The following is a 14848-nucleotide window of genomic DNA, read 5'->3' as shown; positions in this document are numbered from 1 at the left end:
TTATTTATGGTTCAGTGGAAAAACAGTCACTGTACCAGGAGTTTGGCTTAGAAGAAGGTGTAGTTAACCTCCAAATTATTCTTGTTAGTTTTTCAGGCAGAACTTGCAATTAACCAAAACTCATGTATCAAATGATATAATTAAGAATGGAAAACTGATCTTCAAGATAGAAATGCAACAGCAATGCATCTTACCACACCGCATTTTAAGAACATCATAGGTATACGGATAGCGGCAAGTGAACTTGCTATTCAAACAATTTGGGTGATGAATTGGATATAAAAGACCACATCAGTTTGAAACTACATAAAAGTGCTTTGTGCGACTGTGCAAACTGGTGCAAGATGAAGCCTAAGTCCCATACTGTGCCATCATATTTAAACAGTGATAGAATATCTTCCCTTCTTCTGGCTTCTATGCACCTTATGGGTTTAAGATATCAAATCTGTAAACAAGCTTCTGTTCAAATCTGTTACCAATCTGCGTTCATAATCAGGTTTTGTGGTTAGATTTGGAGTGGGGAGAGAGGTGGTGCGTATAAAGAAAGATGGCCATGCAACCTTGTTTTTCATTCACCTTCTGCACATTTCTCTTTTTCTCTGTGTGCTGGGCCCTGCAAATTGCAAGGTCTGTTGGAGGCATTGCATGCCTTTATTTCCTGCTGCTGAGAACCAAACAGTCTCAAGATATAAACATTTTGTTTTCATCATTGTCCTTCTGTTTGTGTTCTTTTACCATTTGAGGCTCTTCATTACATCGGCCTTCTCAATTTTATGGAGATAAATTAAGAAATGAAATTGATTTCCATATGCAATTCAATGAGAGGAAACTTAAAATATGAAATTTATTATAATAAATTAGACTTCTTTGAACATTGCATTTCTCAGGAACCACACAACAATACAATCAATACTTCTTTTACAATGTACTCAAGTCTCTGTGCATTCTTGTTGTTTTGAATGAATTTTCTCCCTGACCTTGATAATGACGGAAAGAGCTTTGCATACATTGTGAGTGCTTATCTTTGAGTGTGTTTACGTTCATGATAATAATAACCAGTGAGTGCATATTGAGGCTTAAGAAACACTCGCTCTGGCAATTGTGTGATGCTTCACTGCACACGTACATGAATCAGAGCCTCTGTGTTCTGTTCAGTTTCAGCATTTGACAGCCAGCTGCAGAATTAGGCCAAAGTCTGGAGCTTTGGTTCTTGTCAAATGTGTAATTCCCTTTAAACTTAACCCACAGTCATAAATCCATTCAAATAAGCAGTCAGTGTTTCTCAGTCAAATTTGTTTTCAAGACATTTACCATTTGAATTGCTCTGCATTCATCTTTAGTGGCAGTCGCAAAAGCAAACATTTATGGGCTCATTTTAACTTCTCTGCTACTGCTAGTCTGCTGAAACACAGTTCTGGTATAGAGTCTGCAGTCACTGGTTAGTTACCCGTCTAGCTTCTTACTGACAAAGTTATCTTTTTCCATAGGCTATGTAGTTCATATTTCAGAATTAAACCAATAGCGATTTCCTAGTTGCCCACAGACAGGTTTGAATGTTTTCCAGACCATCCACCTGTCTACCCGGTTTATGTCTTGACAGACAGTGGATGTTTTCCTCTTGGCTGTCTGAGTCAAAATGAAATGCAGTCTGTCATTGTTTACTGAAAAGTAGGTGTGGTGGTGGTCATAAGCATGAGAGTTGTTGGCAATGGGCTTGTGTGTGTCAGCGGATGTCACAACAAGTGCTCAACAATATGTGAGAAAATGCAAGTGCAAAAGCTGTGAGTCAGAGGATTGTGTTTGGTTTGAGTGGGTGATGCTGTCCCTCTTCACTGGTCACCTGTCTTCTGCATTTCAGCCCACCCACACACACACGCATGCACATACTTTTGTCGTTATGGCTCACAGGGTAATTTCAGCCCCATGTACAGTTACAAAAATAATCCTGTTGGCTTCACCACTATTTAATAGTCTTGGCTCAGTGTGATGGAGTGAACAGCATGTATTGTAAACTTCAAATTGATCCTCCATATGCTCGTTTTTCTTTAGCGCTCTATCATCTTTTGATAGAGAAATAATTCATGCACTGGATTATAGATTCAAATCTTAGCCTGATAAAATAAATTACTACATGTTCAGTGTCTTCAAAGAGTATTCAGATTGACACTTTATTGTCTTGTAGATTGGATTATGAATAAATTCATAGCCAATAAACAGAACTCGCGGTGAAAATACGTTTTTAGATTTTTGAAAATCAAAACCTCAGAGATTTGTCATGAGTATCATGTTTGCCTAAATTACTCTTGGAATCCAACTGTGGCAAACACATCGGAATGGACATAATATCTGTGTATATAAAGTCCAACAACAGAACGACACTTATGTCAGGGCAGAAACCAAGCTATGTCCAAGGAATTCCCATTAGATCTCACAGGTAAAATTGTGGTGATTTATGGACTCAGTCAGCTGTAACCAGCTATTTCTACAGCTGTGACTACTCCCAGGAGTGCACTGGTATGTATAATGGTGCAAAAATATAATTTTATCTTCACGTAGATAAATTTAACGGGCTGCTGTAGACTGGTATGTTGGAGGTGCGCAACTCTCAAGGGTTTGTCTATCCAGCCAAACTGAACAAATGGTCAATAACAGCTTTGATTATACAGCTGTGCAAAAACCCAGCAGTCCCTCTAAGGTGACTAAGCCCTCTGAGGTGATGGGAGAACTCACATGAAGGACCACCATTTCTGCAGCATTACATTAGCCAGGGAATTATGGTACAGTGACTTCATAGAAAGTCATCTGACAGCCCACCTGGAGTTTGAATGTCTGCATTTGAAGGACTGGATGGACAATGAGGCAAAAGAGCATCTGCTCTGATGACACATAAACTGCTCATCAGTTGGACAATATCATCCCTACAGTGAAGCATCATGCTGTGGGGATGCCCCCCAGCAGCAGGGACAGGGAGACTGGTCAGAATCAGAGGGTAGATAGATGATTTACAGAAAGGTCCTAAGGGAAAACCTACTTCAGAGCAAATGTGACATGACATAATGATGTCGTTAAACCTTTCTACAAAACATCAGCCTGAATCACACATGATTGAATGGGAACCCAGCATTGACATGAATTTGTGTCCCAGCTGACAGCTCAGTGGAGTAAAGCTTGCCTTTTTACTTGGCCCTTGGTGGCGTTCTTCTTTACTCTGCTATATCTTGTCATCATGACACTGCTGCTCACAATCAACATTTCCCAGACTATTTCAAAAGTAGTAAGCAGGGGATAAAGAAAATCCTAAGCTTCTGAGTAAAGGGTTAGTGTTAGGCTTTCTGTTGTTTCTGTGTGCTGGGCCCTGCAAATTGCAAATACTGCCAGACCTACAATAGAGTCATCTTGTGGATGCTGTGGTGGAGTCTCATGGCTCTGAGGGTTTGCAAACTTAAATAAATGTAAAGGAAACTGATGTAAACTGATCATAATAGTGTTGTAAGGTGAACCTGGGACAGCAAAAGCTCCAGACTGGTGGTTTTATTTGCTCACTCAGTTTATCACACTAAGTTTTTCTGTGAGTTGTACTGTGCTTCCCTGTCTATAGTGAATATTTTAACTTGCATTTGATTCTGATTCAGTCTGACGATTTGATCATTGAATTCTTTTTTTATTTATTTCTTCCAGGACGTGGTCTGGGGATTGAACTCCTTGTTCACTGTAAGTACATCCTTTTCTACCTATTTAACATGATGTGCATGTGCAAAAAAATTACCTTAGTAAATAACTTACAAGATTTAAGGTAAGAACCTGCGAATATTGGTTGATAAATAGATGAGTCAATTGACAGAAAATGAAAGTTATTGTAATTTATGGTAATTACATTTTTAAAGCTTAATTTCCATATGTTTTGGCCATGGAGTGTTGCGACAAAAGAAAATGGTTTTTGTTTTGTTTTGTTTTTTTTTTACTTTACAGGAGCCATTTCTCAAAATCTTACAGGAAAGATTATGTAAAATCATTAACAGACAGAAAATCTGTTATTCCATAAAGATTAGTTCCAACACAGATCTGATTAAGATGATCTTATATCTCTCTTTATAGGCATAACAGCACCATCATTTTTTTTCTTAGGGGAAATAATCTTTTATCATTATAAGGAACTACTGAGATTTTAGGGAAATAAAAACAAGAATATTTCATTACAGGTAACAGGTACTCTGGGTTTAAGATTTTTATTTATTTATTTATTTTTAAATGAATATTAAAATTAAAAGAGGCTCAGAATGGGCTGATTCTGTTGCTATGCAAGCAGAACTTTTTTTTCATAATCATAAAGTATAAGATACATATTTCAAATCAGCTATAAAAATGCTTTTTAAAATGCAATGATGATAATCTGCATTGATAACGCCCTAAACCTTACCTCTTAATCGGGAAACAACCTCATAGGCCATCCTCCTTTTATCTCAAAAAACACTCTTGCCTCAGTTGTTGTGCATAGTGTCTCCAAGGCAACAGTGCAATTATGTGTTTCAGAATCCAGGGCCACATTGCAGTCAGTAAATACTGCTGATGTGGGCAATAAAATCACAAAACAATGGGTATTCTGGCCATTATCTTTTGTTGAATGTCCTTCTTTTAACTGTTTTCACTGGTTTCTTGTCTCCTCTCTTCTGCTCTGGTGCAGGACCTGTTGAACTTTGATGATCCACTGAACATTGACGCTGCAGAACATCATCTGAGGGACAAGGTCAGACTTCCCAGTTCCCACTTGTGCAGGGTCACTCTAACTATATTTTGGATCCTTTTTTCTAGACTTAAGTCATTGCCGTGAAGATGATTCACTTGTGAAGCCTCCCCACAGTGTCTCACATGTGCTGATAGGTTCCATAATCATATTCATAGCACGGCTCTTGTAGATTGCCTTCATTGAAAATTTATTTAGACAAGACACGCAGCTGCTGCTGGAGCTACTTTTTCTGCTACAGCTATTACTTTTGCTGTGTGTATGAATTGCTTTTTCAAGGGGAATCATGTGATGAGTTGAGAACTTTGATCAAGTACATCAGACTGAAGACAAAGTGAAAATTGCTGCATCTTTTTGCACTGATTAGGGTTGCGTTCCAATTTCGTTCCAGCAGAAGGAATTTTTTTCCACCCTTACTCAGCATCTCTGCAGTGGACTAGAGTCTACCCTATTAGTAGGGGTGTCAGAATTTCAATTGTAAATCCAGTACCCATCTAAAAGACATTACAAATTCATTATCAAAGATGGAATCAAAAAAGTAGGCACACCACTTAAGTCATATTAAAGCAGTGACTGTTTTATATTGTATTGTTTTTTATATATAAAGTTTTTTTTTAAATTTGACAATGAGCAGACCATCTTGTGGAATAAGAAAATTAAATGAGTTATCATGGCATAAAACCAATGATATTAGACTAGACTAGTGTAAAAATGGTGTAGCTATCTGTGCTAAAAGCACCCCCCCCAAAAAAAGAGATTGAGAATCTATCCAATCATGACCTTAAAAAAATGAAAAGTGAAATCTAACCCAGGGTTTGAAAAACCTACCTGTTATTGCCCAGAATGTGATCTCACAACTACTCTCGTCTAACTGTCAGTGTGTTTGGTTAGTTACAATGTGGTTCTAACCTCTGTCTCTATGACTTTAAGCATGGTTCTTCTGGGGCCAACTGGTCATACAGAATCTTCCTGTCCATCTTTTGTGGTATACATTTAGCTGTTGAGGGGGTGGTTGAATGGAAATCTTCACTCATTTGATGGTTGAGAAAAGCTGAGCACATTTAAAGTATGTTATTTGAATCATTTCCATGTTGCATTGGGAGATAACCAACAGTGCGCGATAATGCCTGCCATGTGACACCATTAGAAGGAAAGCAGTCTGTGTGTTTATGATAGGGAAAGAGAGCAGGCGTACAGTACAAGGAAGGATTTCTAGGTTTTGCAGAGGTTATGATTGTTTAAATGGATCATCTCTCACTGTTTCTCATACAGTAAATACAAATTCTAATTTTTACTTCAGGAAAATTGATTTGGTTTGGTTGAGTTTGGCCTAATTCCGAGAGGCCTAAACGCAAGTCCCTAAAGAAAACTATATTTTTGGTAAGCAATTGGAAATGAGTTAAATTTGTGCTGTAATACTAAGAAACTTAGACTCACACACTAGTAGGATCTTATTTCCATGTAGCAGAAATTTCCTACTGCATTGCTTCTTACATATTCCCATTCATATAGTTCTTTCAGTCACCATCAGCACATTGAACTCATGAAAGCATTTAGAAGTGTAATCCGCAGGCTCTCTGTTACTGCCGTTTCGTACTGCCATGCAATTAATGTTGTGTCGATTCCTTTCTCTGCTGCAATTTAAGAAGCTTATAAAATTCATAAAAGTCATTTAGACTGAGTGGAAGTTGCCTGTCAATATAGGTGAAGAAAGCAATGCAGAGGAATGTATTGTCATTACCATTCATTCACAACAGGATGAAAACCCTTGATTATCTCAAAAACAGACAGGTTTGGCTGCAGGGCCTGGAAACAGAAATAATTCATTTATTCATTCATCTTCAACCGCTTATCCGTTTCCGGGTCACAGGGCTTCTGGAGCCAATCCCAACTCACATTGGCTGAGCGCGGGGTACACTCTGGACAGGTCGCCAGTCCATCACAGGGCCAACACACAGAGACAGACAGAGACCAACAACCACTCACACTCAGACCTACAGACAATTTAGAGTCACCAGTTAACCCAAACATGATGTTGTTGGACGGTGGGAGGAATCCAGAGTACCCGGAGGAAGCTCACACAGACACGGGGAGAACATGCAAACTCTGCACAGAAAGGCCCCAGGCCGGAAACCGAACCCAAAACCCGCTTATTGTGGGGCAACAGTGCTAACCAATATGCCACCGTGCTGTCCTGGAAACAAAAATCAAACACTGTCAAAATGATGGAAAGCAGAAAGTGTGGAGAGAAATAAGGGAGTAGCTCCTGATCTAGAGCCACCACCTCATTTGTCAAACATGGTCCTGGTCTATTATGGCATTGGCTTGTTTGGTTGCTGTAGATACTGACATTCATTGATCATTCCACAAAATGAATGAAGAGGTGAACAAGAGCATTCTGTTTTCAGATTAAGTCAGATGAATCAAAATGTATTGGAATTTTATAATTATTAAGGATGTTAGATTGAAAGATTAATCCTGGGTATAAACCCATCAGTTTCCAATCACAATAAGGTTTTAGTTATCAAAAGTATGCTTTAATAAATGAAAGATGAATGTTTCATTTTTGCGATACTGCATATAAATATTTTTGCTTCTGCTTCACTGTGCTGCCATTGCTCTCTTGAGGCACAACAACTGAAAACACAGTCATCCAGCCATGACCCACTCCTACTGACCCAGCCTCCTGTAATCAACTTCGGCAGTGTGTGGGCGGAGCTCTGGGAGTTTGTGTGTCGGTACACATGCATGCTTATGTATGGAGATATGTGCATTTGTGTGTGTTGAGGGGTTTTGAAGTAGAACTCCTCTGGCTGCTCTCTGAATGCATTAACAGAAAAAGTAGCTGAAAGGAAACATCCTCATGGGCAATTAAGTATTTTTTTTTTGTGCATGTGCAGTTGGTGATGGTACCATTATACTACTGTTAGTTGATAGTGAGTTTTTGTGTGTGCGGATAACACTAAAATGGAATCCTCAGCTTCTTGAAAGAGAAAGCATGGGCTGTTAACTGCATGAATTTTGGACCCTAGAATATTTACTTTAACACTGAAATCTTACATTAATATAGGTGGCTAAGAAATATTGATTGCTATTCATTGGATATTGAATATTTCCGTTCAAATCTATCTTCGCTTATTCACAATGAGATGTTGATTCATAAAATCCTGAAGTCAGTCTTTAAACACTGAAGGCAATGCTAAGTCGAAGTAATTGGTGTGACATATCAGATTTAAAAGCCACAGTGAGGAGCTGGACCAAAACAAAGTCACATGTAAGATGTGTAAGAAGAAGCTGTGTACTTAATGTTTCACACTTTACTTGCAGAACTGTAGACACTAGCAATGCGTATAACTTACTTTAATTCTTGAAATGATTATGTATGTAGTGTTTTGATGTAACTGCTTTAGGGCCCATTCTTAATGGGACTACTATAAACTCTATAACACAAAGTAGGTGGGTAATTGGTAGTGCTTTATGGAGTCTGAGCAGTCTCGTAAATTATGAACTCTAGCAGGGTTTTTCACTAATGCACATGCTTTGTTTCGTAGTTCTATTTCAGACTTACTAATGCACACATTCTGTTTTGCAAATATACGCTTTGGTTCACAAACATAATTTGTAGCAAACTTGTAATTTAAATTTGGAAATGCATGCGCTCTGCTTCACAAATGTAATTTTGATGCACACTTGTAATATAAATTCACAGAGCATACAAATTGCTGAATGTGCATTTACCAAATCTGTACATTGAATTTTGAGACTGCCTTGATGTCGCAGGTCAACCAACGTCACCATTGGCTGATAAAGCTGTCAATCAAATGTATGCTTCTGATTGACCGATTCATCAGCCAATTAGGTTTGTTTGCTTTCAGCCAATCATATGGCTCCTTACATTTTTCCACACACACACATGTGCATTTGGGAAAAACCCAGTTCAGCTCATTCATATCAAACTAGCACTGCTGTTGAAACTGCAGTATCTCTAAGTGAATCAAAATGTAATCAAAATGGGACATTCTGGAGCAGAATTGAATTGAATAGATTCAGGAGAAATAGGAGCCAAACACTCTGTGACAGTTTTAAAGGAAGATACTTTTTCCTAGATGGATAGAGATATTAGATAGATACATAGAAAAATCTTTAACTGTTTTTTTTTTTTTATTATTATAATTTTTTGTTGTTCTTGTTTTTGCCACACATTCAAGCCTGAAGCCAGACTGTTTGAATATGAAGCACAAAGCACATTGTTTAATATGATGATGTTGAATTGATTTCCTGTGTGCGAGTAACAGAATGGGACCTTGGAGGATTTGTGGCCAGCTTTGGAAATCACATTTTCTGTGGTCTCCCTCTGCATACTAAATGATTACTGATCAATTTGATAGAGCTCTGAGAGAGCTGTCCTCTAAGGTGTCAAACAGCCGCTTACCTGCCAATAGGCAGTCATGTCAAATATGTACACACACACACACACACACACACTCACACTCATTATCTTGCTGCTGTGCGCCTTATTAGCTCTCTGCCCATGAATAGTGATCACTGTGGCTGTGTCAGAACTTGGCATTTGTGATCAAAGGGAGAAGACACAAGCCTGATTGCATCCTGCTTGGATTGCTTGCTTTTATAGACACACTGAATCCTTTCCATCTCTAGGTTTGAACAGATGATGCACACTGTGGATGCTGCTACAGTCGCATGTCAGTCGTAGCAGCATCCTTACAATGGCCTTCCAAGTACAATCCTCGACCCTGGTTATGAGGAAGAAAGTCATAATGATATAAAGCCAGCCTGTGCAAGTGTTTACAAAGGCGTGACTGTCCTTCAGTATTATAAATGCAACTTTGGCTGACTGCACGAATGTCACACCTGATAAATAGTTGAACGGTAATAAAATATGACAAACAAATTTATCATTTATTTCACATCTAGCGAGGTCAATATATACAAAGTTGTGTTATACTCAACACCCTCCAGCTGCTGCTGTGCTTTAAAGAGTATGTAGCAGTGTTGTGTAATAACCAGACAGACTCTTCTTGAACTGAATTAGTCAGGTTCAAGACTTCAGCAAGTATCTACACAGCTGAAGTGTGCTTGAAAAAGACAGTGAATTACTTTGGGTGTCCTAGTAATTACCTTGAACTTTCTTTCTATTTTTATTATCAGATACTGTTTTCATCTTTCATCATCTTTTTCATCTTGTTGCTCATATTGTTGTTGAGTGATAAACTTCAGTGCAGTGAGTTCTGTTACTATTAAACGTTTCTCCGGAGAGATTCTGGAACGTGCAATGATGATTGGCTAACGTAGAGTAAAATTTCATGGCAAGCCAATCAAGAAAATCCAAAAATAGTGTTTATAAACTGGAAGTGGAGACATTAAAATGTTTCCTGTCGAAAATGAATTGTTTTAGATTTCCATTTTATTCATTTAAAACATATAATGTATAGATTTTATCCTAAATAAACTACTTGCTGCTACTTTTTGAGACTTGTAACTAGTAACCTTTAAAGTAATGCATCCAACACTGGTGTGAGGAACCATTTAATTTCAAAGCACAAGTTTGCAGCAGTTGAATCTCATCATTAATATTGATGAAGTGTGAAATTTCAACACTCAGGGGAAACACTGATCGATGTAGGACTCCATTTTCATGTAATTGAAGTCAACCGATCCAAGTGCTCAGAGCCCTTAGTTCAGTCCAAAATACATAGAATCACATAAGGAATGATGTGATTCTATGTTTGTGGCATGTCTGCTCAAATAAATGAATGAATGCACATCATTCACCAACACAAGAAAATGCTAAATATGACATCTGGAGTAGATCTTAGTCTGTTAAACATAGTTACTAAGTAATAGATGGTTTAAACATTTTGTTTTTTGTGAGTAGTGGGTGTAATTAAAAGAAAACAGTGACATCTTCAGCCAATCACATTGGTTATTTTTACTTGTGAGCTGATTTGTCGGGACGTATCTTTTGAAATATAAAACTCTACAGACTATAGTTTGCCTTGACACCTCTGCGTTCTCTGCATCCTCTCCATTCTTTCCCTCCTCTTCATTTTCTCATTTGCAGTCTCTTTGCCTTGTACATCCTGGGACTTTGCTTAGTTTTCAGCTTCTAGCAGATTTTAAGTGGAGCTCTTGGTACCCACAGGATTTCATTTAAGTCCCGTTCCTCTGATGTTGGTATGCATTTTGGGTACCTGTCCAGATTGCTGGAGGAAAGTTAATTTGCTTTTGCAGGTGAAACACAGCCAGAGAAAAGTAAGCTGCAACACAGCAAAGTTTGCAATCAGCTGAACAGCAGGATTGTTCAAAGTAGTGTGACAGTTTTCATGAGCCATTTTCTTCTACTTTAAGTAAGGAAATGTGAGACAAATTGAGGAAAAAAGGTTCATTTGCCATTAAATGTTAGAGAAGATGAGATTGAAAGAGTGTGACATTTGTGCCACACATGACCATTTGTTTTATTTCACACATCTACAATTCAAACCTGCATTGGTGATCTTAATTTCAGTTAGCTTAAACTCTGTCAGTGTGTTAGTTCTGACATTCAAGTTTATGGTAGCTTCAGTCAATCAAGATGGGGTCTCATTTTTCATGTTTATTATTGCTTCCCCGATCTCATTGAATCCTACAAACCCTCTTCTCCTTTATTTTCCTCTTCCAGGTGTACATGTATGTACAGTATGTGGGCCTCTATAAGTTTAGTTTCAAAATTTGTGATTGTGGCTTTTACCCTTCAAATTTTACAAAAACTTAGCAAATGACATTTGGTTAGACAGGAGGTGGCAGCATCAGAGGATAGTTGCCAGATTTACAAGTGGTAGTCCATTTTAAAGAGCACAACCTGAGACACCAAGTTCCGTTTTATTGTGTAAGATCTTTGCATATTGTTCCGCCCTTTCTACGTTGGACTTTTTCCCCACATTGCCCCACTGTACTTAGACCAAAATAGCAGGTTCACCTTCCGATACAGTGCATGCATCCAACACACTCCACTCTGTACTTCCTCGTCCCATGCGAATAGGGCCTAGGGAGAGAGGGACAGATCCATCAGTGTCAATGGGGCTGATCCCTCTGTGGAAAGACACTCAAACTCCTGTCTCAACCACTGACGTTTTTGTCCCTGGCAGGTTTTCAGCATTGCTGTCTGTCATTCCTGTCTACACACTCTCACACACACACGCAATGTCTGTTTGTATTGCTGCTTCCTCTGACTCATGTATTTTCTCATGTTCTCCATTTGTTGCTCATACCCCAGTGGCCACACGGAAGGCCCAGCAACGGTGTGCGTGACTAACTGACCAATGAAGCTGTGCTTTGAATAAGTACACTGATGTCATTGTGTGACACTCTTGAAATACATATGTTGGAGAACAGGACCTACTGACATGTTGGCATTTAATGGCCTAGACCTCCACTGTGACAGATCTGTAATTAGGGTGGCAAGGGGACGCAGTGGGGGACTGAGGAGGATGGGTACAAAAGCATGGTAAGCATGCTAAGGCTCAGAGAAATAAATAAAAATAATAATCTTTATCTAAGAGATAAAGAAATAAATAATAAAAAAAGGCCTTGGTAAAGCCGAACAGCTCGAGTAGAGATAACTCTGTAGTGATTCACGCAAGTTCCATTTCTGTAAAAATCATAAGAACCTCTGTTGTTTTCTCATTAAATATCTGAATGTTCAAAATGTCTACTCGCTGTCAGAGCTCCAGGAGTAACATTATGAATGAGTTCCTAATACTGTAGGAAAACTGACTGTATCAAGTAATGTTCTCTTAACTACTATTTGTGCTATTAATGGCCCTATTTACAACACTTTGACTCAATACTTTGGCGAAGCAATGCACTTTCATTTATATTATATTACCGAATGAAATCTTTTCACAAAAGAGGAAAATTGGTGTACTCACATTAATAGCAACCTTAGCTAAAACAATATTTTGTTTGCACTGTAATGTATTCTATTTGATTTATCATTGTGTTGTTTGTAAGATTCAGATTCAGACATAAGTGAACTAAAATAGATTGACAAAGTGCTCCATAAACATCCCAGTTGTTTAAAGGGGCACAAGGGTGAAATGATGGACAGAACACAATCAGAGGAAGGAGGAGGAAAGAGTGAAGTCACACGCCAAGGTCAGGTCAGAGGGAGGTTAGAGGGCAAAGCGATAGTAGTTGTGGGTGGAAAAAAGCCAAGCACAGCCAGAGAGGGCATGATCAAGGAGAGAAAAAACATGAAGAAGAACATGAACAACCAGAGGGAGCATAAGGGAAGGGAAGGGAGGTGAAGTTGACCAGACATCGTAGCAACATCAACATGCAAAGTTGACTCAGGCTTAAACGTGATGTTACCCGATTGGGTGGAAAAGGAAATGCAAAGATCAAACTTCCAGCACCATTTGTTATGTGTTTAAGTGTCATTTATCGTTGTGTACATAATGTTCACGAAACAGTACTGAATGTTTACGATTTCTTACATACAAATGGTACTTCTGCTTTTTCCATCTCTGACACTCTCCCTTTACCTTTCCTTCTCTTCCATCCAGGAGGATTTTCGGAATAAAGTTCAAGATTACATCAAGCACTATGCCAGATGATAGAAGCACTTTCGTCAGCCTGCACCAATCAACCAAACTGCTCTACCTTGCCTCCGCTTATCATGGCTGACTCCCTGATGTGTGCGATTCAACAGCTGACTCTTTGGCTCTTACCACTCCTGTCCTCTTGACACCACAGCCCCGCCTATGCTCTTCTCTCTTCACCCAGTTGCAATAAACAACATTTGCAGGAACAAAAAAAAAAAGAAAAGTATGTTTAATGAAGGACTTGAATATAAGAGAAAAATGCGTTACAATTGTCCTCAACAGCTGAGTGTTACGACGACCACAATGTCGCCACCTCGCTGTGGTGTCCCTGAGCCAGTCAGAAACAAGCCATGGCAACTAATGGCAAGAGATTTGAGGGGATGACGCAACGGCAAAAAAAAAAAAAAAGAGAAAGAAAGAAAAAAATTTCACATTTAGCTGTTTTAAAATTTGATTAATCAAGAGAAATAATATCTGTTACTATCAGTTCTCTGTTTCAGTGCCTGCCATGTTTGTGTTGCTAAAGAGAAATGCATGAGTCCACACACACACACACACACACACACACACACACACACACACACACACACACACACACACACACACACACACACACACATACATACATACACACACACACAGTAGCATCCTGTAATAGAAGGTATGTACACAAGATTGTGCACACACTAGTTACCCACCACACACAAACACTCTCAAACTGGGCAGCCTTCAGCCTCCAGCCACACTTGACAGCATGTGAATGACCCCATTGTCCTGTTTTGTTATACTTCATGCATGTGTGTACACATGCTCACATGCACACATGCACATGCAGACCTTGTGTGTTTCTGTCTGAGTGGGATAAAGTACAACAACCACAGCCAAATGTATTGTACTGTTTTCAGCCTCATGTCCTCTCTGTACCTGTACTCTCCTCACTTTAGTGTTTTTGTCTTTCCTCCATCTGTCGCTCTGTTACACAAAACGCACACACTGACACAATTATCTGTTCCTTTTTACTTTTCACTGATGAGGTTTTGTCAAATTTACAATGCAGTGGTACAGTTTTGCTATGATCGCTTTGGACTTAAATGAATTAGGTTTAAAATGAAACAATGACCATGAGTTTAAAGTACTGACTTAGATTTTTCTTTTTTTTTTTTTAATTTTATTGCATCTGCAATAAATTAGCAGTGTGGGACTTGCAGCTTTGTTTTGTACATGCACTAAAACAGCAACTAACAACTACTTTGAAGATAACCTGAATGAACCTGTAAAAACTTAACAGGAGCTCTCTGGTCTTTTTTCTTTTTATTTTGAAATTCAGCTGCTTTTTCTTCCACGTGGGTTTTTTAGCTGAAGCAAATGAAGCTGTGATGGGACTGACCTGAGTTCTGTTTAGGCGTTAGCAGTCCACTGTTTCACACGAACAATTATCTGATTTTCATATTCAGGATCTGTGTCCTAAAATGTGTGGATTGATTTTTAAAAGCACCAGTGAGCT

The 14848-nt window shown here is 38.7% G+C and overlaps 1 protein-coding gene across 1 annotated transcript in view; it reads left to right on the top strand.

Annotated features, from left to right (window-relative positions):
• The window catches only part of ube2f (ubiquitin-conjugating enzyme E2F (putative)), a 32261-nt gene extending 18491 nt beyond the window's left edge, over positions 1-13770 (top strand). Inside the window, exons 8-10 of the mRNA XM_029492960.1 lie at positions 3679-3711; positions 4682-4744; positions 13306-13770. Coding sequence (XP_029348820.1) covers positions 3679-3711; positions 4682-4744; positions 13306-13356 — 147 coding nt within the window. The 3' untranslated portion in view covers positions 13357-13770. The remainder of the gene's footprint in view (positions 1-3678; positions 3712-4681; positions 4745-13305) is intronic.
• The last annotated feature ends 1078 nt before the right edge of the window (positions 13771-14848 follow it).

This window comes from Echeneis naucrates, chromosome 21 (assembly GCF_900963305.1).
Source record: "Echeneis naucrates chromosome 21, fEcheNa1.1, whole genome shotgun sequence".
Classification (NCBI taxonomy): domain Eukaryota; kingdom Metazoa; phylum Chordata; class Actinopteri; order Carangiformes; family Echeneidae; genus Echeneis; species Echeneis naucrates.
This window is presented reverse-complemented; position numbering and strand designations above follow the sequence as displayed.